The sequence below is a fragment of the Bos mutus genome, chromosome 3 (assembly GCF_027580195.1).
Source record: "Bos mutus isolate GX-2022 chromosome 3, NWIPB_WYAK_1.1, whole genome shotgun sequence".
Taxonomy (NCBI): domain Eukaryota; kingdom Metazoa; phylum Chordata; class Mammalia; order Artiodactyla; family Bovidae; genus Bos; species Bos mutus.
Genome location: NC_091619.1, coordinates 24,774,544 through 24,800,309, shown reverse-complemented (window position 1 = coordinate 24,800,309; position 25,766 = coordinate 24,774,544). Strand labels below are relative to the sequence as shown.

The 25,766-nt window shown below is 45.4% G+C and overlaps 1 protein-coding gene across 1 annotated transcript in view; it reads left to right on the top strand.

Annotated features, from left to right (window-relative positions):
- The window catches only part of PTGFRN (prostaglandin F2 receptor inhibitor), an 80,408-nt gene that overhangs the window by 8,875 nt on the left and 45,767 nt on the right, over positions 1 to 25,766 (top strand). The window contains exon 2 of the mRNA XM_070367427.1: positions 23,893 to 24,261. Within this exon, the coding sequence (XP_070223528.1) occupies positions 23,893 to 24,261 (369 nt within the window). The remainder of the gene's footprint in view (positions 1 to 23,892; positions 24,262 to 25,766) is intronic.

Genomic DNA, 25,766 nt, shown 5'->3' with positions numbered 1-25,766 from the left:
CATGGAGACAGTTGGCCAAGGGGTCCAGGTGGGACTGGCAGCTGAGGGGCTGGAAGGCCTGGTGAATCACAGAAGGTTTGAGGGCCTGGGGGACAAGATGAAGGTAAAAAAAGGAGATTCCGAGGTCCAAGGGCACGAGTGGGCCAGGAAGGTAGGAGGTGAGGGTTGGAAGAGGTAACTTCTGGTCCAGAGTCTCAGAAATGCAAATCTGAGGGGCAGTTGGCCTGGTGGGTAGTAGCCAGAGTCTTCACCTCTCACAGCATTTTGGCCAGTTTCTCTCTAACATCTGACTGGGTTGGGCTGAATGGATTAAGAGACAAAGGTGTGAGGTTTTAGAAGCTCCAAGTACTGTAGGAACAAAGTCAACCTGTGACGAAGATGCATGGGGGTTGGCAGCAGGTGTGCTGGGGAGGAACCAACATTAGGATGAGGGTTATTCCTCCTTAAGAAATTCCTTCTTACATGTATATGTATGGCTGAGTCCCTTTGCTGCCCACCTGAAACTATTACATTGTCAATCGGCTCTGCTGTGCTGTGCTTAGTCGCTTAGTCTGAACCTTTGTGACCCCATGGACTATAGCCTGCCAGGCTTTTCTGTCCATGGGGATTCTCCAGGCAAGAATCCTGGAGTAGGTTGCCCTGCCTTCCTCCAGGGGATCTTCCCAACCCAAGGATTGAACCCAGGCCTCCCGCATTGCAGGCAGATTCTTTACCACCTGAGCTACTAGGGAAGCCCATTAATTGGCTCCACTCCAATACAAAATTTAAAAAAAATAAAGAAATTCCTTCCTACCATTTATATAGCACTTATTTTGTGCCAGGCACTGTATTTTCCAGTTATTAACTTATTCAGTAGGCTACATAACCCAGTGTTGTTCAGTCGCTCAGTCATGTCTGACTCTTCTTGACCCCATGGATTGTAGCACGCCAGGCTTCCCTGTCCTCCACTATCTCCTGGTGTTCGCTCAGGCTCATGTGCATTGAGTCGATAATGCCATTCAACCATCTTATCCTCCGTTGCCCCCCTTTTCCTCCTGCTCTCAAATCTTTCCCAACGTCAGGGTCTTTTAACCCAAGGGGGTAGGTATATAACCTGATGGGGTAGGAACTATTATGACCTCCATTTGATAGAAGAGAAAACTGAGTCACAGAGAGGTGAAGTAACTTACTCAAAGTCACACAGTAAGTGGGTGAGCTGCTGTGATTCAAGCCCAGATGGCCTGGCTCCAGAGTCTGGGCTTATCCCCACAACACACTGTTCTGCCTCTCTGTCTTAGTCCAGATACTCAGTCAAACACATATTTGAAAACACAGAAAGGAATTGATGCGGTTAGTTAATATGTGATAACGTTTGTGTCCTCGTCTTTTAAAACAGGAGGCTGGGATTCTGGCCCTTGATCTTCCACTCACTGGTTTTGTGACCTTGAACAAGTTGCTGAATAGCTCTCAGCTTCTGTAAAGTAAGAGGCTGGGCTAGGTGATTGCAAGGCCTCGGTTCATCTCCAGAAGTCTTTGAGTTCACGCTGACCCCTGCTGCGGGCCAGATGGGCTGCTTGGTCCAGCCCTGGCTCCTCGCCCATCTTTCCCACCACTCCTGTCTGCAGCCTAGGCCTTTTATCTCTCACCTGCCTGGCACCTCTCCACAATGGGGCTTTGGTGCCTCAGAGGGCTGGGGAACTGTTTGCTGTTTAGTCACTGCTGCAGCAGCTTTGTCCTCCTAGCCCATCCCGTGCCCTGAAATTGGGCTCTCTTCTCATAGTGCTCTAGGTTACTGAGATGTCCCTCCCATGGACTATCTGCGGTTTCCAACGGACCTCTGAGAAGTCACAGAAACCGTAAAATTGATCAAGGTTTCTGGGTGGCCGTTGTTGCTTAGTTGCTAAGTCCCCATGAACTGCAGCACACCAGGCTTCCCTGTCCTTCATCATCTCCCAAAGTTTGCTCAAACTCATGTCCATTGAGTTGGTGATGCCATCCAACCATCTCATCCTCTGTTGCCCTCTTCTCCTTTTGCCTTCATTCGTTCCCAGCAAACTGTTCCTTATTACTGATTGTGTGTGTGTGTGTAAGTTTTGTTGAGGACCTCAGCCACAGGTAAGTTTCAGTTGAGTAATATGTGTTTTCTTCCCCATTTAGAACTGCCCTTGAATCAGTAGATGGTTATGCACCACTGGTTCTCCTTTTCCTGACTCCCCCAAACCACAGCGAGAAGAGACACAGACACCTTTCACTGGGTCCAAATGTTGACACTACTTTGGATTTTTCCACACTCCTATAGAGTAGGAGAGTTGAAATTCCAGCATCTCCAATCCATAGCCTTAGTTGGCTGAGCAATGTGTTCTAACGTTTGTGGACTTTCTTCCTTTTCATCCTCTTAGTCCGAAAAGGGAACGTGCAAATGATGTTGGCTACAATAGCAATGAAAAGGATACATTCTCAAAAACTCCATATTGTTGGTAGGAGCTTGTGTTAGGACCTCAGTCCTTACTGCATGCTGGCTGCTGCCCAGACCTCCTGGCTACTCTGAGGTACACCTGTGGATGGTGGTGTTGACCCATGTCCTGGATGGGGGTCTTTCTGAGGCTCATCAAGGACCCTCATCAAGCTTCCCAGGTGGTGCTTGTGGTAAAGAACCTGCCTGCCAATGCAGGAGACATAAGAGATGCATGTTCGATCCCTGAGTCTGGAAGATTCCCTGGAGCAGGGCATGGCAACCCACTCCAGTATTGTTGCCTGGAGAATCCCATGGACAAAGGAGCCTGGTGGGCTGCAGTCCATAGAGTTGTACAGAGTTGGACACAATTGCAGCAAGGACCCTCTGGGAGTGAATTCTCCACTGTGTTTGAAGTGGCTTGCTGTCATGAGCTATCCTGGAGGCAAAGCAGAGGATAGTGCTTTATAAATGCATTGTCCCTCTAGGATGTCCTCAGAACAGAATGTTAGCTGATTTAATGTCTGTCCTGCATGCTGCTACTTGGCTTATGCTGTGGTGAGGAGTTAAAAAAAGGCAAAACCTAACCACTTTTGGCACAGCTTTTCATCTTTCCATTTTCTCAAGGCTGGCACACCCAAATGTTTTATTTATTAGAAGGCATTATAGTCCATCATCTTTGATTGGGAAATCCATGCAGGAAGTTCCAGCTGAAGACCATAGTGCCCAGCCCAGAGCCTGGCACATGACAGGTGCTTGGTCACATTGGTCAAGTGAACACAGATGTGAATGAATATGTTGTGCCCAACTGTTAATATACAACACTCCTGCTTTTTCTTATGGCCTTATTTTTTTCACACTTCAGCAGCATTTCAGGACTCTTTACTATGTTTCTGGTCTTCCCTGGTGGCTCATATGATAAAGAATCTGCCTGCAATGCAGGAGACCTGGGTTCAATCCCTGGGTTGGGAAGATCCCCTGGAGAAGGAAATGGCAACCCATTCTAGTATTCTTGCCTGGGCAATTCCATGGACAGAAGAGCCTGGTGGGCACGGGGTTGCAAAGAACTGGACACAACTGAATGGCTAACACTATCATGTTTCTGACACTGAAAATGACATAGGGATTAGGAAGTGGAGTCCAAAGTGGAAACTGAACCAGTTACAACTGAATAGCAGGAATGGATGGTGGGTGCTTTTTTAAAATCTTGAGTGGATGGATTACTGGACAGCTGTGCATATGGGACTTTCACAATTATAGGGATAAGATTGAGGCTGAGAGCTGCTTTATCATAAAGCTCCATGGAGCAGGTGGGTCTGGAAAGCTGTTTGAGCCAAGAGCAGGAAAAAGCACTTCAGGTGAGAAAATGACCAGCGCAGCATCTCAGATATGGGGAGTAAATCAGCGTGTGCGGGTGGTGTGCTGTTTGGGGATTAGCTGACTTAAGGTGGAAAAGGAAAACAGACTTCAGGGGTTGTGGAAATTAAACTCTGGGGCCAGGAGGTTGGTGGAGGGGAAGAACGGGAGCAGAGTCACCCTGAAAGGTGTCAGCAGCATTTTTGGTGCCCACAGAGCAGCTAAGAACCCACATACATGAGGCTGGCAAGGTCCACTGGGGCCCACAGGAAGCTACTCTGCTAAATTAAGGTGATAAGTCAGGCCATAATCTTATTTTTGGTTGTTTCTTAGGAGGAAAATGGCTCACAAAACAATTGCCGATGTTCCCCTTAGGTAGTGTATCAGAGCATTTCTTCAAAGGCCTATCGCCTGATAAGAGACACAGATAAGTTTCAGAGGAAGGATGGGAAGTTTTAGATGGTTTTCTCTGGGACCAAAGCTAATGCAATCGTGTGGTCTATTCATCAGAGTCCCACTTTAATAACAGTTTATCCCACAAACTAGTTCTTTCTGAACATCAATATGAGTCCCAGAAAGCTTAGTGTTGAACCTGGCTTCTAAGTACCTGGGGATGATGCTTCTGTTGCTGCATCTGTGGAGTGTCCCAGAGGCACGAGGTGGTATGCACTGCCCAACTGCACCTTCAGGATCCACAGACCTAATGGGAATTACCCCAGAGCACTGTGGTCCTAAGAAAATGGCACAGGTAAGACAAGCTCTGTGTTCTCTCTGGTGTGTTCACTGACAGTGTGTTAAGTCTCGGAACAAAGAAGTACAAAATCAGATTTAGAAGAAATTTTATTTGGCTGTGCTGGGTCTTAGTTGCAGCAGGCAGGATCTTTAGTTGTGGCATGTGGGATCTAGTTCCCTGACCAGGGATTGAACCTGGGCCCCCTGCATTGGGATCATGGAGTCTTAGCCACTGGACGACAAGGGAAGTCTCCATAATCAAGTTTTGATGACACCTGTTGAAGGCTTTCCAAACATCCCTCATTTCATGCCCTTAGAAACAGCTGTATAATCTGCCCACACATTGCCCCTGTTATGCTTATATATTGTCTTGGAGTTACTGCTGTTTGTTTAATTCTTTGGAGCCCGGTTCAAGCCTCACGCCCTGGGAGTGGCGAGCACGCATCCTGACCCAGGGGGAGACTGCCTGTAACGTAAGCATGCAGCTGCATCCTTTCCTGTGTCTTGGGCTCTCACTGGCCCCATTCCTTCAGAGCACAGCCGGAGATTTATAACGATCTGCTTACTAGGTTGAGTGTCTGTCTCACCCCAGACTATACCATACAAGCAGGGCCAGGTCTGTTTCTGTTTACTCCAGTGTCTTAGGACTTTGAGTCTTTGAATGATTATGTATTTAGAAAACGCCTATATATCTCATGTATATATCTCATATACATACATATTTATATATATATACACTACATATGACATGCACAAAGCATATATGAGATACATGTATAAAATCTGTATTGTGGGCCTTAAGTCACAAAGGGGATGGAGCTTATCTATGTGTCCTCAGTATCTTTATCTTCTGTTTGTGTACTTTACTGTTTTTTTTTTTGTTTGTTACTACCATAGCATTTTCGAAATAATTGGAGAGCAGAGGTTTGTAGGGTTGGGTAGGGGAGGGAAAAAATGGAGTCCATCCATGAAGAGGAAGAGGTGAGGAAGAAGTCCTTTTTCTTCCTCGTCCTTCTCAGTTTTTCCCTTTGCAGCTCCTGTGGAAGACAAATGACTCATGTGTTCTCACTATCATCTCTCCACCCGCTCTGACCTTTGTGGGACTGGCACAGCCTCTCCCATCCCCGACTGGCATCTGCTCCCTCCTAGGCTTCACCTTAGTTGCTCACAGCGTGGGGAAGCACTCTTGTTGAGTTCCAGTACAGGTTTCAAGGGCCTGGTGGCTGGGTTAGTCGAAACCACATACTGCCTCCTTGCCATCACTGTTCTCATGGATGGCAAGCTCTGGGCACGTCTGCAGGAAGGGGCAGTGGGGCTGCTGCCTGCAGCATGTGTTGACCTGGCTTGTGACGACTCCTTATTATCTACCCTGTGCCAGGCATTAGACCTGAGCTCTGGGCATATATAAGGACGTAGTCACAGACCCTCAACTCCTGGAGCTGCCGGTCTCAATGTGGAGGCCTGACATATACCCAAGAAGAGAGGTGGCCTGGAACAAGTGTCTAAGGGGATTTCCCTGGCGGGTCCAGCAGTTAAGACTCTGTGCTTCCACTGCAGGGGGCATGGGTTTGACCCCTGGTTGGGGAACTGAGATCCTGCAAGCAGTGTAGTGCAGCCAAAATAAAAAGTGTCTAAGGATTGTTAGGAAAAAAATGCTACAACTTCAAAGGAAAGGCGGAGTGTTCTGGGCTAATTTAGACAGAGGTGCTCTTACAGAAAAGGTGGGACAGCTGACATAATCCTTTACACCTGCTTGTATCACTACCTGTATCCTCTCTACCTGTACTGAATATACATTTTTTAGGTTTTAGTGCCATGCCTGGATCGGGAATATTTTGTAAGGATCCGGAGCATCCAGGTCATTGGCTTCTCTAGCACCAAAGAAGAGTGATAATAAAACTGACGTGGCAAATTTGGGGGTTTGGATTATTGAGATGTTATCACTTCCTGAGTGATCACTTCCTGGGTGCTGAGAACTGGCTTCTTTTTTGAAATGTATTTATTTTAATTAGAGGATAGTTACTTTAAAAGTAAGCTGGTCTTGCCTGAAGAAAACCTTTCGGTGGCTTGAGTTGGAGGTAAGTTGTAGGGGCTTCAGAAGGAAAGGGTTGAGACTGAAGAGAAAGTCGTAAGATTGGGAAGAGCCTGGAATGTCACCTGGAGGAGTTTAAGCCTGATGTTGTGAGTGAATGTCTATTTTTCACTAGTTCTGCCTGCCCTAAGTCCCTTGTGTCCTTTATTTACTCGATACTTTAAAAGGTTCTCATTGTTGGAGGACTCATCTCTTTTTTTTCTTTTTTTATTGGGGTATAGTATTTATACTGTGTTAGTTTCTGTGTTGTGCTGGTCTGTGCTTAGTCACTCAGTTGTGTCCGACTCTTTGTGACCCTATGGACTGTAGCCCACCAGGCTCCTCTGTCCATGGGGATTCTCCAGGCAAGAATCCTGGAGTGGGTTGCCATGCCCTCCTCCAGGGGATCTTCCCAACCCAGGGATCGAACCCAGGTCTCCTGTATTGCAGATGGATTCTTTACCATCTGAGCCACCAGGGAAGCCCGTGTTAGTTTCTGGTGTACAGCAGAGTGATTCAGTTATATATGTGTGTACACGTGTGTGTGCACATGCTCAGTCACTTCAATCCTGTCTGACTCTTTGCAACCCTATGGACTATAGCCCACCAGGCCCTTTTGTCCCTGGGATTCTCCAGGCAAAAATACTGGAGTGGGTTGCCATGCCGTCCTCCAGCAGATCTTCCTGACCCAGGGATCGAACCTGATTCTCCTGTGTTTCCTGCATTGTGGGCAGATTCTTTACCACTGAGCCACCAGGGAAGCCCATGTACACATATATGTACACATGTATGCATATGTGTACATATATATATATTATTTTTCAGGTTCTTTTTCATTATAGGTTCTTACAGGATATTGAATATAGTTCCCTGTGCTATACAATGGGACCTTGTTGTTTAACTATTTTATATATAGTAGTTTGTATCCACTAATCCCAGACTCCTAATTTATCCCTCCCCACCCCCACCCTGAGATTTTCTATGAATCTGCCACATTGTTCCAACATCCTTGACGTTGACCCTTGGCCAGGTGTTGACTCACCTGATGATATGGTTCTGCACCCAGCAGGTGTGCAATAAAGAACCGCTGAATGAAGGAATGAGAGGTCAGAGTGATGGAGTCAAGGCCTGTTCCTTAAAGGGCATGTGAACTCAGAGTCATTTTCAAGTCAGTCTACCACACTGCACCCCTCTCTGGGCCTCTCCACCACCCATGGCATCTGGTGGTGTGTCTGTAAATATCAAGGATAGGCTTAAGCCTTGCTGGGGGAGAGGGATGGACAAGGCAAAGGAAGGGCAGAAAATGGGAAATGGTAAAATCGGGAAGGAGAGGACACAGCTGCCCAAGGAAAGGAGCAAGGGAGGATTTCCCCAACAGTTGTCTCAGGTGCATTCGCGCCCAGATGCACGTTTAAACTCACGTGAATCCTCCATTCTCCATAAACTTGAGACTGCAAGGAGGGCCAGGTGTTCACACACAACTTGGCAGGCTCTGCTGGCCTGTTTGAACACAGGGAGGATTGAAAATGGCTGAGTAGTAAGGGGTGCAGGGCAGTGCTGAGGCCTCCAGCAGCTGTTAATTTTACAGAATGTTCTAAAATAATCCTCTTGGATAGATCTTGCCTCAGCTCTTCCTGTCTCTGGTCCTTGGACAGAGAATTGTTTGAATCATGTCACGTGTTGTTATTTTGGTTACCCACCAGTAAAGATTGTCTCAAAGTGCTTTTTGTGTCTTTGTGTTCTTCTGTGGTCACCTAACTTCTCCGAACCTCAGTTTCCTGATTTAATCCTCTCAAGGTTGAGTATTAAATCATGGGAACAGAATTTCCAAACTGTAAAGCCATGCTATAAATGTAAGGTGGTTTCTGTCAATTACTGAGTCCTTGAGGGCAAAGCTTTCTGCTCGATACTTGGCTTACGTATCTGGGCTCCATCAGAGGAGCAGAGCCGCTGTGAATGTTATGGAATAAGACATCTAGTAGAGGAATTAGACTGTACAATTTTGGGAGGAGCTTGGTAAATGAAGGTCTGAAAGGGGTCAAGGAAAAGCCAGCTGTCCTGAAGCACTGGTAGGGGTGGACATGTCGAAGCTGGCTGAGGAACGGAGGAGCCAGGCAGGGTGGGGCCATGAAGAGGCGGAATGGTCTGGCATAAGGGTTTATGCAAAGACAATTGCCTCTTCATAGCTACTACCTGGTGGCCCTGGAGCCACTTTGGCCAGTAAAGTTAACATTCGGGAAGAAACCCAGAGCAGAAAGAAGAGCAAGAACAAACTAGAACCCACCGACACCTGCGCATCTGTCTCTCGCTTCCTTGAACCTTGATGACCCCTATAGCATTATGGCTCCTGCTTCCTTTCTGCTCCCAAATCTTGCATGTACTCACTTCCCTTTTGTCCAGCTCTAACCCGGAACTGCACAGGAAGGAGGACTCTGGGAGGTGTAGTTCATATAACCATATTGACTCAGTACAAACCTGCACAGTGTCATAAGGCAGAACTAAAGATTTGGCATGACTCTGGCCTCTCAGGATCTCTCAAAGGCCACAATGCTGGAGTGATGTCATGATTACATGGTCTGGGGCTTCCCTGGTAAGAAGTTCACTTGGTTAATGATCCAGTCTTTAAGAAGTGACTTGCAGCTGTGTTCCTCATTTGCCTCGCCTGTCTTCCTTGCCTTTCCTACTTGTAGTGCCGGAGGGAATGGTTATCTCAGCAGCAAAAGCTGTGGAAAGTTGCATTGACTGAAGAGCCTGTCAATTCCCAGGGAGCGTGAAGTCTTTTTTAAAGTTTTATTTATTTATTTGTGGCTGCTCTGGGTCTTTGTTGCTGCACATGGGCTTCCTCTAGTTGCAGAGAGCAGGGGCTGCTCTACTCGCAGTGCCAAGGCTTCTCATTGTGGTGACTTCTCTTGCTGTGGAGCACAGGCTCTAGGGCATGTGGCTCAGAGGCTTTGTTGCCTCTTAGCATGTGAGAGCTTCCAAGATCAGGGATTGAATCCATGTTCCTGCATTGGCAGGCAGATTCTTAACCACTGAACCATCAGGGAAGTCCCAAGCACGAAGTGTTTCTACCATCAAGTTCCTGTTTGACCTGGAGAAACACATACTTACTCTTTCTTCTCTTCCATTACGAAGGCTAAAAGAAAATTTGCAGATGTGAATGATTGCAGACTAGAGCCAGAAACTGTCGTGTAAACGCTAAGTGATAACACAGTTTAGATCCCTGTACCACCCTTCTTTGAGGTTTCCCAGGCGGCTCAGTGGTAAAGAATCTGCCTGCCACACAGGAGACACTGGAGATTTGGGTTTGATCCCTGGATCAGGAAGATCTCCTGGAGAAGGAAATGGCAACCCACTCCAGTATTCTTGGCTGGGAAATCCCATGGACAGAGGAGCCTGGTGGGCTACAGTCCATGGGATGACAAAGAGTCAGAATGATAACTCCGCCCTTCTTTACTCCTGTGGTCTGTTGGTCATATGGCCCCTTCCTCGTGTTTCTGCAGCTATCTCAGGTCAGTGAGGGCTAAGGAAGTGCCTTCTATGGTCACCTTAAGTCGCTCACTCTGTTGTGTCCGACTCTTTGCGACCCCGTGGACTGTAGCCCACCAGACTCCTCCATCCATGGGATTCTCCAGGCAAGAATACTGGAGTGGGTTGCCATTTTCTTCTCCAGGGCATCTTCCCAACCCAGGGTTCAAAACCAGGTCTCCTGCATTGCAGGCAGACATTTTAACCTCTGAGCCACCAGGGAAGACCATATGGTCACCTTGCTGCTGCTGTTGCTGCTAAGTCGCTTCAGTCGTGTCTGACTCTGTGAGACCCCATAGATGGCAGCCCACCAGGCTTCCCCGTCTCTGGGATTCTCCAGGCAAGAACACTGAAGTGGGTTGCCATTTCCTTCTCCAATGCATGAAAGGGAAAAGTGAAAGTGAAGTGGCTCAGTCATGTCTGACTCTTAGCAACCCCATGGACTGCAGCCTACCAGGCTCCTCTGTCCATGGGATTTTCCAGGCAAGAGTACTGGAGTAGGGTGCCATTGCCTTCTCCATGGTCACCTTAGCCCCTAAGAAAATAACACACTTTATAAGATTTAATGGCCACACCTGGACCTTGTCGTCATTCAAAATTCTTTCACCTTTTTGATTGTCCATTCTGATATTTCCCTCTGTGACCACAATTGCGTCTCTTTACTCCTTACAAGTTCCCTCATATGTGTTGAACCTACTCTTCATCCTCATTGTTATCCCCTGATCTTGAAAATTCCTTTTTCTCCAAGCCATTTTCAGTTCATGAGCTCTTATCCTGGTGGTCAGCATGTCAGCAGTGAGTTTGTTAACCTCCTAAGGACCCTCTGCCTCATTTCTTTGCCAGTCCTCATATTGTGGTTGAGTAACCCACATCAACCATAGTCTCTAAGTCTAAGCTTTATCATCTTGCAAAATCTTAAATCCTGCCCACCTCATTTTCTTACCAATTAGGTTGTCTTTACTGCATCTCAGTGAACCTTGTAATAATTTTGTGATAGTTTGCCATTATATTCCTTCTAATTCGTATTCTAAGCCTTGTCCACAATCTCCAGGATCTAATCCCTTTTCTACTACTTCACTGTGACACTGGAGACTAGCCTAAGGCTCCTCGAGCTTTTTTTGCCTTAAAACCTTGCTGTATTTTTACCCATCCTTTTCTCCTAAATTCTGAAAAAAATAAGGACCCTGTCTTTGGCTCTTTTCTCTTCTGTATGTATGCAGTGTGTCTTTCTGTGACTCCCGGGTCACTTGTGGCTTTGAATACCATCTGTGTGCTGAAGACTCTTCAGTGATTGTCTCTGGTTGGACCTTCCCCCTGAGCTTCAGACATATGTACCCACTGCCTACTCCACTGCACCCCTACTCATGTCCAGTAAGCATCTCGAGCTTAAAAGGGCTGGAAAAGAGCTCTAGTCTTGCCTGATATGAATTCCTTCCTGCCAGTTACTTTCCCATCTCAGTAAATGGCTTCACCATGAACCCATATGCTCCAGCCAGAGCCTGTACCACCCCTATTCCTGTCTTCCTCATTCTCCACATTCAAAATAGCAGTGCATCTTTTCACTTTATTTATAAAACATGTTTTGGATCTGACTCCTCCTGAGAGTCACCACTACTACAAGCTGAGGCTCAGCATCCCTCATCTTTTGCTTGATTTACCGTAACTTCTCCCATTCCGGTGTCCTTACATCCAAATTAGCCCACTGTTGTCCATCTTTCACAGAGCAGCCAGGGTGGACTTTCTGTGATAAAGTAAGCTTCATCATCCCCTAGTTTATGTGCTTCCCATTTCAACCAGAGTCCAAGGCCTCTGCCCCCTTGTTCATTATAATCCAACCACACTGGTCTTTTTTTCCATCCCTTGAATACCCCAGGCTTGCTCCGGTCTTAGTGTTTTTATATTTGCTGGTCTCTCTGCCTGGAGCAATCTTACCCTGGAGTTCTGCCCCTGCCTCCTCCTTATTCAGGTCTGAAATCATTGGTGACCTCAGAGGAGACTTTCCTGACCACACTGGCTAAAAGCAGCCCTTCACCATCCCCATCCCCAGTTACCAGCACATCAGCCTATTTTATCTTGACAGCATTTATCAGCCCTCCCGGCTTGTTTCCCCACACGCTCCTTAACTGGAGCTCAAGCTTCTTGTGAGCAGGGACCCTTGGCTGAATGTCCGCCGTGCTGAGAAGGTGCTTAGAGGACCAACTGGCTGACTTTCCAGGATAAACTGCCCACTTGTGCCCTTCATTGCCGCTTGCCTACTTTGGGGTCTCTTTCGTGGCTGTACCCTCTCTTCCTTGCATCTGGATTATTCCTTTCTCCTGGCTGTTACTCGCCAAGTCCCACACCACATCATTGCAAATGCATTTCTGTGGAGGTTACCAGTGGTTTCTTGATCATCAGTTCAGAAGTCTTCTCTCAGTACCCATCTTCCTTGACTTCTCTGCAGGTTTGAGCGACACTGTTGCTCGTTTTTTTCCAAACCGAAACATAATAGGATTCTGCTCTGGATGCTGTGCAAGATGCACATAGTATAGGAGCCAGATCCTGCCATAGGAGCTTGCAGCCTCCCAGGAGCAAGTTTTGGGTTGGCCATCAAGTTTGTTCCGGGTTTTCTATAACACCTTATGGCAAAGTGCAGACAAACGTTTTGGACAGCCCATAGATGGGTATGTCCGTAAGGAAAACAGTAGATGTCACTCCCAACCTTTGCTTCTTGGAATTCTTGCATCCCTTGGTGGCTGCTAGGACATAAGCCTTTTCTGGTTTTCTTCCTAACTGGCTGCTGTTCCTTTTTCCTTTTTTTTTTTTTCTGGTCCCTTTTCAGTCCTTTTCTTCTGTTTGTGTTTAAATAATAGAAATTTGCAATGGTTCTGTGGTTTTGTTCCTTTCCTCTTGTTTGCACTCTGTTCCCTGGTGACTCCATGGACTTCCATATCTCTGAGATCTTCACCCAGTCCCCTCTCCAGGCACGTGACTCCACATTGTTATGGGGCTCAAATATCGCAGGTTTCCATTCCTGGTGGACCTTTCAACTTGTCTGAGTCTCACTGACTGCTTTTCTCCTCAGTATTTCCTCAGCAGCTCTCGGCTTCCCTGGGACATCTCTCATCTCAGGTATGTCAGTGGATTCTTCTTCCAGCATGGCTCTCAGAGCTGCTGCCTTTCCACTCCCGCCCTTGTTCTTCTTTTGATTCTTATACCAACCTCCCCACCCCCATCTCGTTGAGGATTCCTGATTGACCTCGCCTGTGTGTGTCCGTTCCAGCCTGCTCATACTGCACTCTCCACTCGCCCTACTCTTCACCGCAACCCACATGTTCCCTCTAGGCCTTTGCTTATGCTCCTCCTTTTAACACTGGTCACCTTTCTCCTCAGTGTCCCCTGCCCAACCCCTAGCCCCCAGCCATTTTTCAAAGGCCCGATACAAATGTTGACACTGCATGAAGCTTTTCCCTAATCTCTTTAGGGACACACCCTCAGTTTCTGTCAAACCCCTGGCACTTGTTAGTACCTTTCTTTGGTTACAAATATTCTTCCTCCTGTTAGTTTTTCACGTGCCCCTAAGACTCAGTATGCCTCTAAAACTCAATATGCCGTAAGTCTCTTAAAAGAAGGTCCAAGGCTGATTTACCTTCCTCTCTCACATATCGTCTAGCTAGGGGGGTTCTTGCTCAATAGTTGTTTGTTTAAAAAGTCATATTGTATTTGTCTAGTTTATCTCTGTAAGGTCTTAGCTAAATCTTTTTTTTTTAAATGATTATGAGGCCTGCTCTAGTAGAACCTTATTTGCGTTTGGATGAGGTTTTGAAGTAGTGCCATATGTGACTTCATTACACATTCTCTGCTGGCTGTAACTTGTTTAATGTGTACATTGCTGCATTTTCATCACATAGGGACTGTCTAAATGAAAGCCGGCGTATTCCCTTCTTGCCAGACCTCTCAGTGGCAGTCATGCAGAGACAAAGGTTTTGCATTTGTTAAGTCAGATGCTGCATTGAAGGCCCCATGAGGGTTTATAGGTTTGACCTTGTATATCCATTTCTAAATCTCGTGTGGACTAGAAATTTCATGTAGAAATCCATAGGCCCCTAGTCTCTCTTAAAGGGCTTGTAAGGACTGGGAAAGGGGGATTTAGGTGTCATTTGACAAGGCAAAGTGAAAATACCACAAGCTCTTCAGTTTCAGTATTTCTGTTCTATCTGTGCTATTGGATTCAGTAACTTTCAATACTTTTCTTAGAAATTACTCTGATTGGAAAGTCAGATTGTTGCTTCTAGACTGCTCAGTGAGGTGATAACATCTGAGCAATAATAGAAACAACTGCAGATATCCTTTGCAGATCTTCTGTACTCTGCAGGTCTTGATTTAGAATAATGTTGATGGTAACCCAGGAAATAAAATCTATTTCCCATGGCTATCATGAGGGGGTGAAAGAGGCTGGATAAATCCAGTTCGTCTTCATTAGCTGGTCTCTCTTAATGATTCCTCATGGTTGCCAATAATGCTTATTGAAATAAACATTGCAGGGATGATTGCACTGAAAAAGTTGCCTGATTTTTCTTGCCTCAGTTCCGTTCAGTCACTCAGTTGTGTCCAACTCTTGGTGACCTCATGGACTGCAGCATACCAGGCTTTCCTGTCCATCACCAATCCCTGGAACTCGATCAAACTCATGTCCATCAAGTCGGTGATGCCACTCAACCATCTCATCCTCTGTTGTCCCCTTCTCCTCCTGCCTTCAGTCTTTCCCAGCATCAGGGTCTTTTAGAATGAGTCAGCCCTGCACATCAGGTGGCCAAAGTATTGGAGCTTCAGCTTCAGCATCAATCCTTCCAGTGAATATTCAGGATTGATTTCCTTTAGGATTGACTGGTTTGATCTCTTTGCAGTCCAAGGGACTCTCAAGAGTCTTCTCCAACGCCATAGTTCAAGAGCATCAGTTCTTCGGCACTCATCTTTCTTTATAGTCATACTCTCACATCCATACATGACTGCTGGAAAAACTATAGCTTTGACTATGCAGACCTTTGTTGGTAAAGTAATGTCTCTGCTTTTTAAAATGCTGTCTAGGTTGGTCATGGAGAAGGCAATGGCACCCCACTCCAGTACTCTTGCCTGTAAAATGCCATGGATGGAGAAGCCTGGTGGGCTACAGTCCATGGGGTAGCTAAGAGTCGGGCACGACTGAGCAACTTTACTTTCACTTTTCACTTTCACTTTTCCCTTTCATGCATTGGAGAAGGAAATGGCAACCCACTCCAGTATTCTTGCCTGGAGAATCCCAGGGACAGAGGAGCCTAGTGGGCTGCCGTCTATGGGGTCGCACAGAGTCGGACACAACTGAAGTGACTTAGCAGCAGCAGCAGGTTGGTCATAGCTTTTCTTCCAAAGAGCAAGCCTATCCCCATCCATTCTACATGATGGAAGAAAGTTGAAGGCATTTAATTATTTTCTTGAATACTTCAAAGGTAGGCAAATAGAAATCTGGAAACAGTTACCGCTTGCATATTAATTGTCTGTACTGCAAGAAAGAGCAGTAGGCTTCCAAAAGTCCTTCCTATATGTTTTTAGAATAAAGTCCTCTTCACCTTATTTGAATATGAAAGTGTAAGACATAGAGTTAGTATCACTTAAAATAATGAAGACAGTCTGTCAGAAAAAAAATTTTTAAGAAACTGGACGTTATTTTTAATAATCCTGTTTTTCTATTTTTCTCCTCTGTCTACTTTATATCAAGAATATATATTTCTTCTCTTTAGTAACTCATTTTGGTTACTTTGCTGCCTATCTGATTCACATTGTCCTTGGAGAATTTGAGATATTTTATAGGGAATGTCAAGCTGTTCCTTCTTCCCACTCAGCACAAAGACAAAATCAACAGAAGGTGGTAATATCAACAGTGCAGTTGAAGACAAAACCAACCCAGCCAGTCTTTGTCCTGACAGGGCAGTGCATGGACCAGATAAACCTGGCTGGAGTCCCTCACTTCATGGTTTCATGCAAGTGATTAGCTTATCTGAGTCTCAGTTTCCTCGGTTCAGTGATGGGGGTGTTCTGGCGTATAAGAGAGACATGGGATGTTACTATTCCTCCTCTTACTCCATCTCAGCCTTGTGGAGAGAAATCTGGTGATGAATCAAAGTGAACAGATTACAAAGTAAATACTTGAAAAATGCTTATGTCATTTTAGCTGAAATTATAGATTCTTTTATTAATCAAGTTTTTAAAATATATGTTTTAAATTTATTTAAGAATGGACTAGAACGGTGACTCTTTTTTAAAAATTGTTTTTGTATTTATTTGTTTTGGGCTGTGGTGGGTCTTCGTTGCTGTGCATGGGCTTTCTCTGGTTGCAGTATGTGGGATTCTCAGTTGTGGTTTCTTTTGTTGCAGAACACGGGCTCCAGGGCACGCAGGCTCAGTAGCTGTTAGGCAAGGGCTTAGTTGCCCCGAGGCTTGTGGGATCTAAGTTCCCAGAACTGTGTCCCTTGCGTTGGCGGGTGGATTCTTTTTTTTCCCTTAATTTATTTATTTTTGGCTGTGCTGGGTCTTTGCTGCTGGGTGCGGGCTTTTCTCTAGTTGCTGCAAGCAGGGGCTACTCTTTATGGTGGTGCATGGGCTTCTCAATGTGGTGGGCTCTCTTGTTGTGGCTTGCAGGCTCTAGATGTGTGCATCATACATCGCTTCACTCCTGTCTGACTCTGTGACCCTATAGACTGTACGGGGCCTGCCAGGCTCCTCTGTCCATGGGATTCTCCAGGCAAGAATACTGGAGGAGGTTGCATGAGCTTCAGTAATAGCAGCACACGGTCTCAGGAGTTGTGGTAGAGGGCTCAGTAGTTGTGCCTGGAGGGCTCTGGAGCCCTGGCTCAGTAGTCATGATGCAGTCTTTGGTTGGTCTGGAGCATCTGAGATCTTCCTGGATCAGGGATCAAATCCATGTCCTGGGCATTGACAGGTGGATTCTTAACCACTGGACCACGAAAGAAGTCCCTAATCAAGTAATTTTTATTATCCCTCTCTCTTTAGTTATCTATTCTTTTATTTTTATGATTATTCTAGAGATTAAACATATATTGTTGACTTTTTAGTGTCTACTGATGATGCTTTTATCATATGCAAGACCTTAGAAAACATTTAGGCTCCATTTATTTCATTCTTTCCCTCATTTTTTGTGCTGCTGTTGTCATATATTTTAATTACACATATATTTTAAATTCCCGAAGACATGATTAATATTGTATTATATAGTCCCCACTCAGTAGGTTTACCCACACACTTAACCTTTCTATTGCCCTTTATGTCTTTGTACATCTCCATGATTCCATCTGGGATCATTCTTCTCCTATTTGAAGAATGCCCTTTCGTATATCTTTTTGGTATTTTGTTACTATTTCTTTTTATTAATTCTCTTTCCCTTGTTGAGAGTTAGTTGAAAGCATATTTATTTTGCCTTCCTTTTAAAATTTATTTTGGCGTTTCTGTGTAGAATTCTCAGTTGGTGGTTACTTTCTTTCATCACTTTAAAGATGTCATTACATTGTTTTAAGAGCATCATTTCTATTGAAAGTCAGAATCATTGTATTGTTGCTCCCTTCTCTACTGTTCAGCAGTTTTACAGTCGTGCACCTAGGTGTGGTTTTCTTCATATTTGCACTGCCTCTGATACGCAGTACTTCCTGAATCTGTGGCATGCTGCATTTGTCAGTTTGAGAAACATCTTAGCCATTATCTCTTCAGAAATTAATTCCGCCCAATTCTATCGCTTTCTTTCTCTCTCATCCTGGGTCTCTGTTACATGTTTGGCCTTTTTGCTATCTCTCATGTGTCTCTTAGACTGTTTCCTATATTTTTAATCTTTTTTACACCCTGGGCTTCAGTTTGGATATCTTATGAGTGACTGATAGTCGCTCAGTCATGTCCTACTGTTGCAACCCCATGGACTGTAGCCCAGCAGTCTCTCTGTCCATGGAATTCTCCAGGCAGGAATACTGGTGTAGCTCGCCATTTCCTTCTCCAGGATTGGATAGCATATACTGACTTTTTTCTCTGCATCTAATCTGATATCAAACCCATTTATTGGGCTCTTAATTCTAGATTTTTTTTTTTTTAGTTCTAGATTTTTATCTGATTATTTTAATAGATTAAGTTAAATGAAATCCTGTTGTCTATTTCTTTGGTAAATTAATTGTAGTTATTTTAAGCCCATGTCTGATAACACCAGTATCTGGGTCCCCGTGCCTCTGTTTCTATTGTCTGTTTTGTTGCCTTTTGTTTTCAGTCATTTGCTGCTGTCATATGGAGTGTCTGGTAGGTTTTGATTAAATATTGAAAAGTTGTAGAGGCTCTGTATGATGCCATCTTCTTTACAAGATGTACTTTCTTTTTTTCTTAGCAGGCTAAAGAGTAAGAGAAACTCACTGTCACCCAATGAGGAATTGAGATGTTTTGAGATGAGATTTTAGTATTGATAGAGCAGGTTTTTTTCTTCAGCTTTGCTCTTACTCCAAAGGCATAGCCCTTTCCAGGGCTGTAATCCATTCTGGGGTGTTTACTATAGTCCACCTTCCTTTGTGAACTCAGAACTTCAGTTTTGTTTCCCCAGCTCCCCAGGTGGTGCAGTGGTAAAGAATCTGCCTGCCAGTGCAGGAGACGCAAAAGACGGCAAAAGAAGTTATAGAGATAGAGGAAAGAGACAATTATTAGAAAGTTAGGTTGTGATGGTTTCCGTATTTCACTATCATATTTAGTACTAGATTTGCTTGAAGCTAAGGCACAAAAGTGAAAGTGTTAGTCACTCATTCGTGTCTGACTCTTTGGGACTCCATGGATTATAGAGCTCGCCAGGCTCCTCTGTCCAGGGAATTCTCCAAGCAAGAATACTGGAGTGGGTTGCCATGTCCTCCTCCAGGGGATCTTCCAGACCCAGGGATTAAACCCAGGTCTCCACCATTGTAGACAGATTCTTCACCCTCTGAGCCAGCAGGGAAGCCCAAAGTACAAAAGGACACGCGAATTTTATATATGATGGGGAAAACAAGACTTGGAAGTTGGAATAGAGAAAAGAGAGATGATGAAGTTAGTAGTCCCAGTTGTATTCAGGTGTGTGTGTGTGTGTGTGTGTGTGTGTGTGTGTTTGCTGGGAGGTTTAGGCAGAAATTTTAAAAACAGGGATTAGGAAGCAGTGCAGGGTTCTGAGACCTATGTAAGAAGGTCTGATCTAGTCGGGGCATGGTGATGTGGTACTGGTCCACTTAGTAACTGGGATTATGAGGAAGAGCCTTAGCATCAGAGCCTTAATATACTGCACAAAATGTGCTATTAAGGTGCCCTAATTTTGTGTTGAGTTTCAAAGGTACTTGGCCTGTGGTTTCTGGCCTGAGAGATGCCTATGTAGTTCTTACTTTCTGGGGAAAGAGCACACAATGGGCCGTCAAGAGGAGTTCAGGTACTAAATTTTAAGAGTCTTATCATATGTTTTCTTGTGTCACTGAACAACACAGTAGTGCCCTCAATAGTCCTTCTAAGGCTAATAAAGAAATGTATCTCATGTGAAGGTCTCTTATATTGACCTCTGAAAACAAATGAAACTACAATTTTAAATTATTTCTTAGTAAAGATATTTTTCTAGAACGTGAAACGAATACAGTTCAGGTGCCAAAGTGTTTGGGACTCTTCATGTGAAATTTGGTAGAATTTGGAAAACCAGAGGAGAGTTTTGTTCTTTTTCCCTTAGTTATCAGCTTTTACGAGAGGTTTCAACTAAAGTTGGCAATGTGTGACTTTGCAGATATTCTTTTTGATTCTGAAAGAGCCATCTGCTCTATGTTTCACAAGTTGTATTTCTTTTTAAATATTATTAACTGTTATCTAACAGTATTAAAGGAAATATGTGCTAAATACCAGCTTGCTGTTAGCAAGTTGAAATTCTGTTCTCTCAGCTTCAAAATCTTGCTTTGCCCAGATGAGAGGACATCCCAGATCTTCATGTATGCCACCACGCAGGTTTCTATCTTTTTCAGATTAGAATTTGATCTTTCAAGCATCTGTTCATGTCTCCTTGGCTTTTCCCAGTGGCACTGTAAAGTAGCCAGCATGGAAGAAGGTACTTCTGCAGGTTGAGTTGGATGTAGAGGCAGGCGTGCCTGAGTGACCCCTGGGGAGATGAGGCAGGCTTCACACAGGAGATGGGGCTGGAGCTGCTTCTTGCAAGAGGCTGAGAGGTTGTTGGGATGGCAATTCCAGATGCATGAGGCCCAGAAGCAGAGTCTGTGGCACACGAGAGAAGCATGGCATTTCCAGAGAACGAACTGTCGTTCGTTTTGTTAGCACTAAGCTAACTAAGCACTAAGGGCTGGAAGAGTGATAGCTGATGAAGCTGGAATGGTAGCCATGGTCCAGACTCTGAAGGATCTTGTGTATTTTTATTCATCCACTCATTTAGCAAATATTTACTGAACATCTGGTATCAGGTCCAGTTCTAGGCACTGGCATTCAGGGGCAAAGGAAACATAAAAATCTCAGCTCATATAGTCCTTACATTCTAGTGGGAGGAGGTGGATAATAAATAATAGTAAAAATATATGGATACACGTAAAGAGTATTATTGATAAGTGACAAAATACGACAAGAATAAGGATGGGTATGTGCAGTTTTAAGATGGTCAAGAAAGGGAAGGCAACATTGTAATGAAATGTGGAGCTGATGATGGAGCGTAATGAGCATCTGAGAATATTCTGGACTTAGCAATGTGCAGAGACCCTGAGGCTGGAGTAGTTCTGTTTGCTCAAGAGCCTTAGGAATTAAGGATGGCTAGAGTACAGTGGAAGGAGGAGCAGGAGGGTGGAGAAGCAAAGAGGGCCCTGTCCTGTGAGGTCTTGCCTTTTATCTGAAGCTTTAAACAGAGTAAAGATGTCAGACAACTTGAGTTGTTAAAAGATGGCTTGGCCATGTTGAGAGTAGAGGGCAGGTGGGCAGCCAATTGGGAGACTGTTGCAGTAATTCAGGTGAGAGGGAAGGTGGCTTGAACCAGGGGGATCACAGTAGGGGACCTGAAAGATAGAGTGAATCCTGCAGGTGATGAGGAGCCGTGAAGGACTTCTGATCAGTGAAGTGACATGATTTATGCCTTAAAAGATGATTTGGGCAGCTGTGTGTGGAAGCAGGACTGGACAGCTGAGACGAACCGGCTGTCCCCCAAGCTCTGCTCACTAAGAATAAAGACAGAGACTTTACAAGGAATATAGCCTCATGCCAAAGGGCCCTGTTGAGCTGGTTATTAACCTGGTCAGCCTCTTGACAAGGGCTAGGAATTGCAAAGATTGACACATTAGGAAATTCCTTTGTAAACCTGCCAGGGAAGCAGAGTGAATGAATGTGATCAAGTTTATTATAGATGCCACCTGCAAAGCAGAGCCTTACCGAATTTCATGCACTGTCACGGGGGCTCTGTGGCTCATTTAAGCTTTACAAAGCCCTAAGGGGTCATGTGTCCACTTCATAGAAGAGGACACTGGGCATGAGGAAAAAAGCATTAGGCTGTGACCCCTCTTACAGGTCTCCATTGTGACCTTCCTTCTGAAGGGTTTCTGTGAGATTTGGGATTATCCGGTCATCTCTGAAATTAAATATAAAAAAGATCGCCTGTTTCTTTTGTGAACTGTGGTGATGATGACCTCACTGCTGGGTAGGTATGTTTTATTTCAATGCCCTGAGTTACCAGTGGCAGATATTAGCTTAAGGACCATAAGTGTGAGTGGAATTGTAAGGAATTGAAATGTCTGGGGAAGACGTGCACATGTGTGTGCACGGGCGAGAGTGTGGCCAAATCTAGTGGCTCAGATGAGGCTGTCTGTCAGGAGGACACATTCCTTGCACCTCTCCTGGTGTTGGCCTGAGTCTCTTCTGCCATAGACAGCTTTCTCGCCTAGTCAAGAGGGCTGCCCATGTGCTGCTTCAGAGCAAAGCATCCCTTTGGTACCCTGATCCCAAAGGAGGTAAAAATGTCTTTCTGAGAAGTTTCAGCAGAAACGAGCCAGGAGGACTTGGACTTGGTTTCAGTCTCAGTGTCTGTCCCTGAGACTGGGGTGCAGGGCATTCCTTGGATCGTAGACAGATCTGTTCCTTGAGCTTCACCTGGCACTCTCCTTGAGTGCATATCTACGTTCAAATTCCCTCACCCCCCTTTAAAGGATACTGGTCATTGGATCAGGGGCCCACCCTTCTCTGTGTGACCTCATCACGGTTAAGCTAATTACAACTGCAACAACCTATTCCCAAATAAGGTCATACTCTGAGGTGCTGAGGGCCTGGACTTCAGCATATGAATGGGGAGGTGGTGGTAGGGAGACACAATTCTACCCAGAGCAAATGACAAAAACACAAAATTGAAAATAAATAATAGAAGATCCCTTTGGTTGAACTCTTCTTACATGATGGAGTCTCAGGTAGCCGTTTTATTTCATCAGCTCAACGACTCCTCCTTTCCTCATTTTATTGTTGAGGAAGCCAAAGCTAAAAGAAGTCTCTCAAATTTCAACTTAGGTCCCCTTGATTTCAGGGCTTCTCTGGTGGCTCAGACAATAAAGATCTGCTTGTAATGCAGGAGACTTGGGTTCGATCCCTGGGTTGGGAAGGTCCCCTGGAGGAGGGAATGGCAATCCATTCCATATTCTTGCCTGGAGAATTCCATGAACAGAAGAACCTGGTGGGCTACAGTCCATGGGGTCACAAAGAGTCGGACACAACTAAGAGATACACACACACACACACACACACACACCCCCACACCCCTTGATTTCAGAGCCCATCCTTTCTCCTGTATATCTTAATGCTGGACATATTCATAGAACCTCAGGAAAGAAACATGCAAGTTCTTTGGGTCCAAACTGAAATGCTTACACAGGTAGTAAACTCACTACAAAGAATGTGCCAAAGTTCATCACAAAGAAGCTATCTTAAAGGACACCCACAACAGGCCCCAAGGGCCTGCCCAGAGGCCCAGGAGGTCTGTGCTCTTGGGGCGGGAAATGCCAGTGAACTCTTGGTGTTGTCCACCCGGCCCGTGCCCAGTAAGCTGCTGCATTCCTACCAATGCCCAGCAACAGGCCAGAGCAGCACTCTCTCACTTTGTGCTTCCCTAGCCTCATTCTGCATTTGGATCAGGGTGAAGAGTAGAGAGAAGGAAATGAGCCAGAAAATAGAAAATTAATACTTGGTAGAGTCGTCATATTTTAAAATTAATTTATAGGCAATGTCAGATAACCAGAGCTAAATCATTTTATCAGCAGGCTGCTTCAGGATCTAAAAAATTGGCATCTATCATTGTAAATCAGGTCTCAGGAGCCCTGGGGAATGGTCTCTAGGGAAGAGGGTTGATATAGGGTGGGCAGAAATGTAAATACTTGATTAGCTGTGTCCTTTTCTTTCACACAAAACCTAAAATATTTCCACATCACGTTGAGTGATCACAGTAGGTTAAATAGTAACGGGAGGGAGAAAGCTCTTCAAATTTATAGTTAGCCTACTTTTAGTACTTACCTTCCTCCCTGTTGATCCTAGGAGACTGGTGCATGAGAGATACTCACTGTAGGGGCTATTCCTGGCTCGGGGTCCTTGGGGTGGGCTGAACCTTTTGCACAGACACTGGCAGCATGTTGGTCAGTGTCATGTTTTCCATCATGTGCCTGGGAGCTGAAGCGCCCCCAGGCTTGCCACATTTATTCCGGGAAGAGCTTACTGGATTCAAGCCTGCCTCTTTGACTTCTTGTCGTTGCAGCTCTTTGCCGAGGGCGCGTGGTGAGGGTCCCTGCGGGCAGCCTGGTGCGGGTGGTGGGCACCGAGCTGGTCATCCCCTGCAACGTCAGTGACTACGATGGCCCCAGCGAGCAGAACTTTGACTGGAGCTTCTCGGCCTCGGGCAGCAGCTTCGTGGAGCTTGCCAGCACCTGGGAAGCGGGCTTCCCAGCCCAGCAGTACCGCGAGCGCCTGCAGAGGGGTGACATCCTGCTGCGGCGGACGGCCAACGACGCGGTGGAGCTGCACATCAAGAACGTCCAGCACTCCGACCAGGGTCACTACAAGTGCTCTACCCCCAGCACGGACGCCACTGTGCAGGGCAACTATGAGGATACAGTGCAGGTTAAAGGTACATCCTCATGGGAGGAGGGGAGTGCTGTGCCCCAGGGCCATGGTTCCCTCTGCCACCCCACCGTGAGTGACTGTGCCTGGGGCTCTGCTCCCTCCTCTGTCCAAGGGAGTAATAGTATCTTACCTGATGAAAGGCAGAGGATGGGCCAGGGGGCCACTGAGGTCCCACTCTTCATTCCATGGTGCATATGAACTGTCTCGTGGCTGGAGAGCTGGAGGCAGCATGGTGTGTGGTGGAGAGTCCAACTCTGAGCCAGGTTGCCTGCGCTTGGTTCCATGGCTGGCTCTCCCGTTGGTCACCTCTCTGGCTGTTTCTGTGTCCCATGCCTCAGCGTCCTCCTCTGGAAAACAGTGCCTCCCATAAAGGTCAAAGTGAACTGCTGTTATTTAGTCGCTAAGTCTTGTCCGACTCTTTTGCGACCACCTGGACTGTAACCCGCCAGGCTCCTCTGTCCATGGGATTTTCCAGGCAAGAATACTAGAGTGGGTTGCCATTTCCTTTTTCAGGGGATCTTCCTGACCCAGGGAAGATCCTGCATTGGCAGGCAGAGCCTTTACTACTGAGCCACCAGGGAAACCCCCAAGGTGAATTAGCACATGTAAAGCCTCAGCAGTGCCATAGTAAGCACTCCGTCAAGTTAGGGATGCGAGGGTGGTGGTCACGTGGACACTCTTCATGTTTATGGGGATAAGAGATACTTCGGAGCTCATGTCTTTTCTCTGTGCTCTTCATGATTTAAGTACCTGTGTTTTCTAGAAGTCGTATGGGTCATATGTAGAGAAAGCATGATGTGGTCACTGCAAGCTGGTGGGCCTGGCTGTGCAAGTGGTCACACCTAACATAGCTGGAATATTTGGGTTTGTTTGTTTTTTCATTGTCTAAGTCCTGTTTGATTTACTCACCCATTCAGTTCTCAACCCAGTGAAGAAGAGAGGGCAGGGTATTTCCCTAATTTACACACAAGGAGATGGAAAAGTGTAGGTTAATTACTTGCCTAAAATCACACAGCTAATTGGTAAATGAGCAAGAACAAACAATTTTAATTTGAGGCTAGCAAAATAGAAACATTAATGTTGTTATTATTATTACTTAATTATGCATTTATTTGTATCCTGCCTTGTTCCAAAAAGAAATTATGTCAGGGTAGTAGTGTATTAAATGATCAAGAAAGCAGAAAATCTACATGATATGATATAAAAAGAAGGGGTTGATTCAGGCATTCATTCCTTCTGTAATGATTTCTTAACTCCTACCATATTCCAGATTCTGTTCCCCGACTAGACTCATAAGGGGATAAAAACAGCCACTTCCATTATACAAGCATTAAAATGTCAAATCTACCTCTTCTATTACCTCTTCTCATTCCTATACAAAAATCAAATATGTCTTTTTAGAACAAAGTCTCATAATGCATTCTTGCATTGGAGTTGAGTGATCCATTGCTTCTGTAGTCCTCACACACATGCTACACCTCCATTAGATCAGATACACACTTGTCTCCA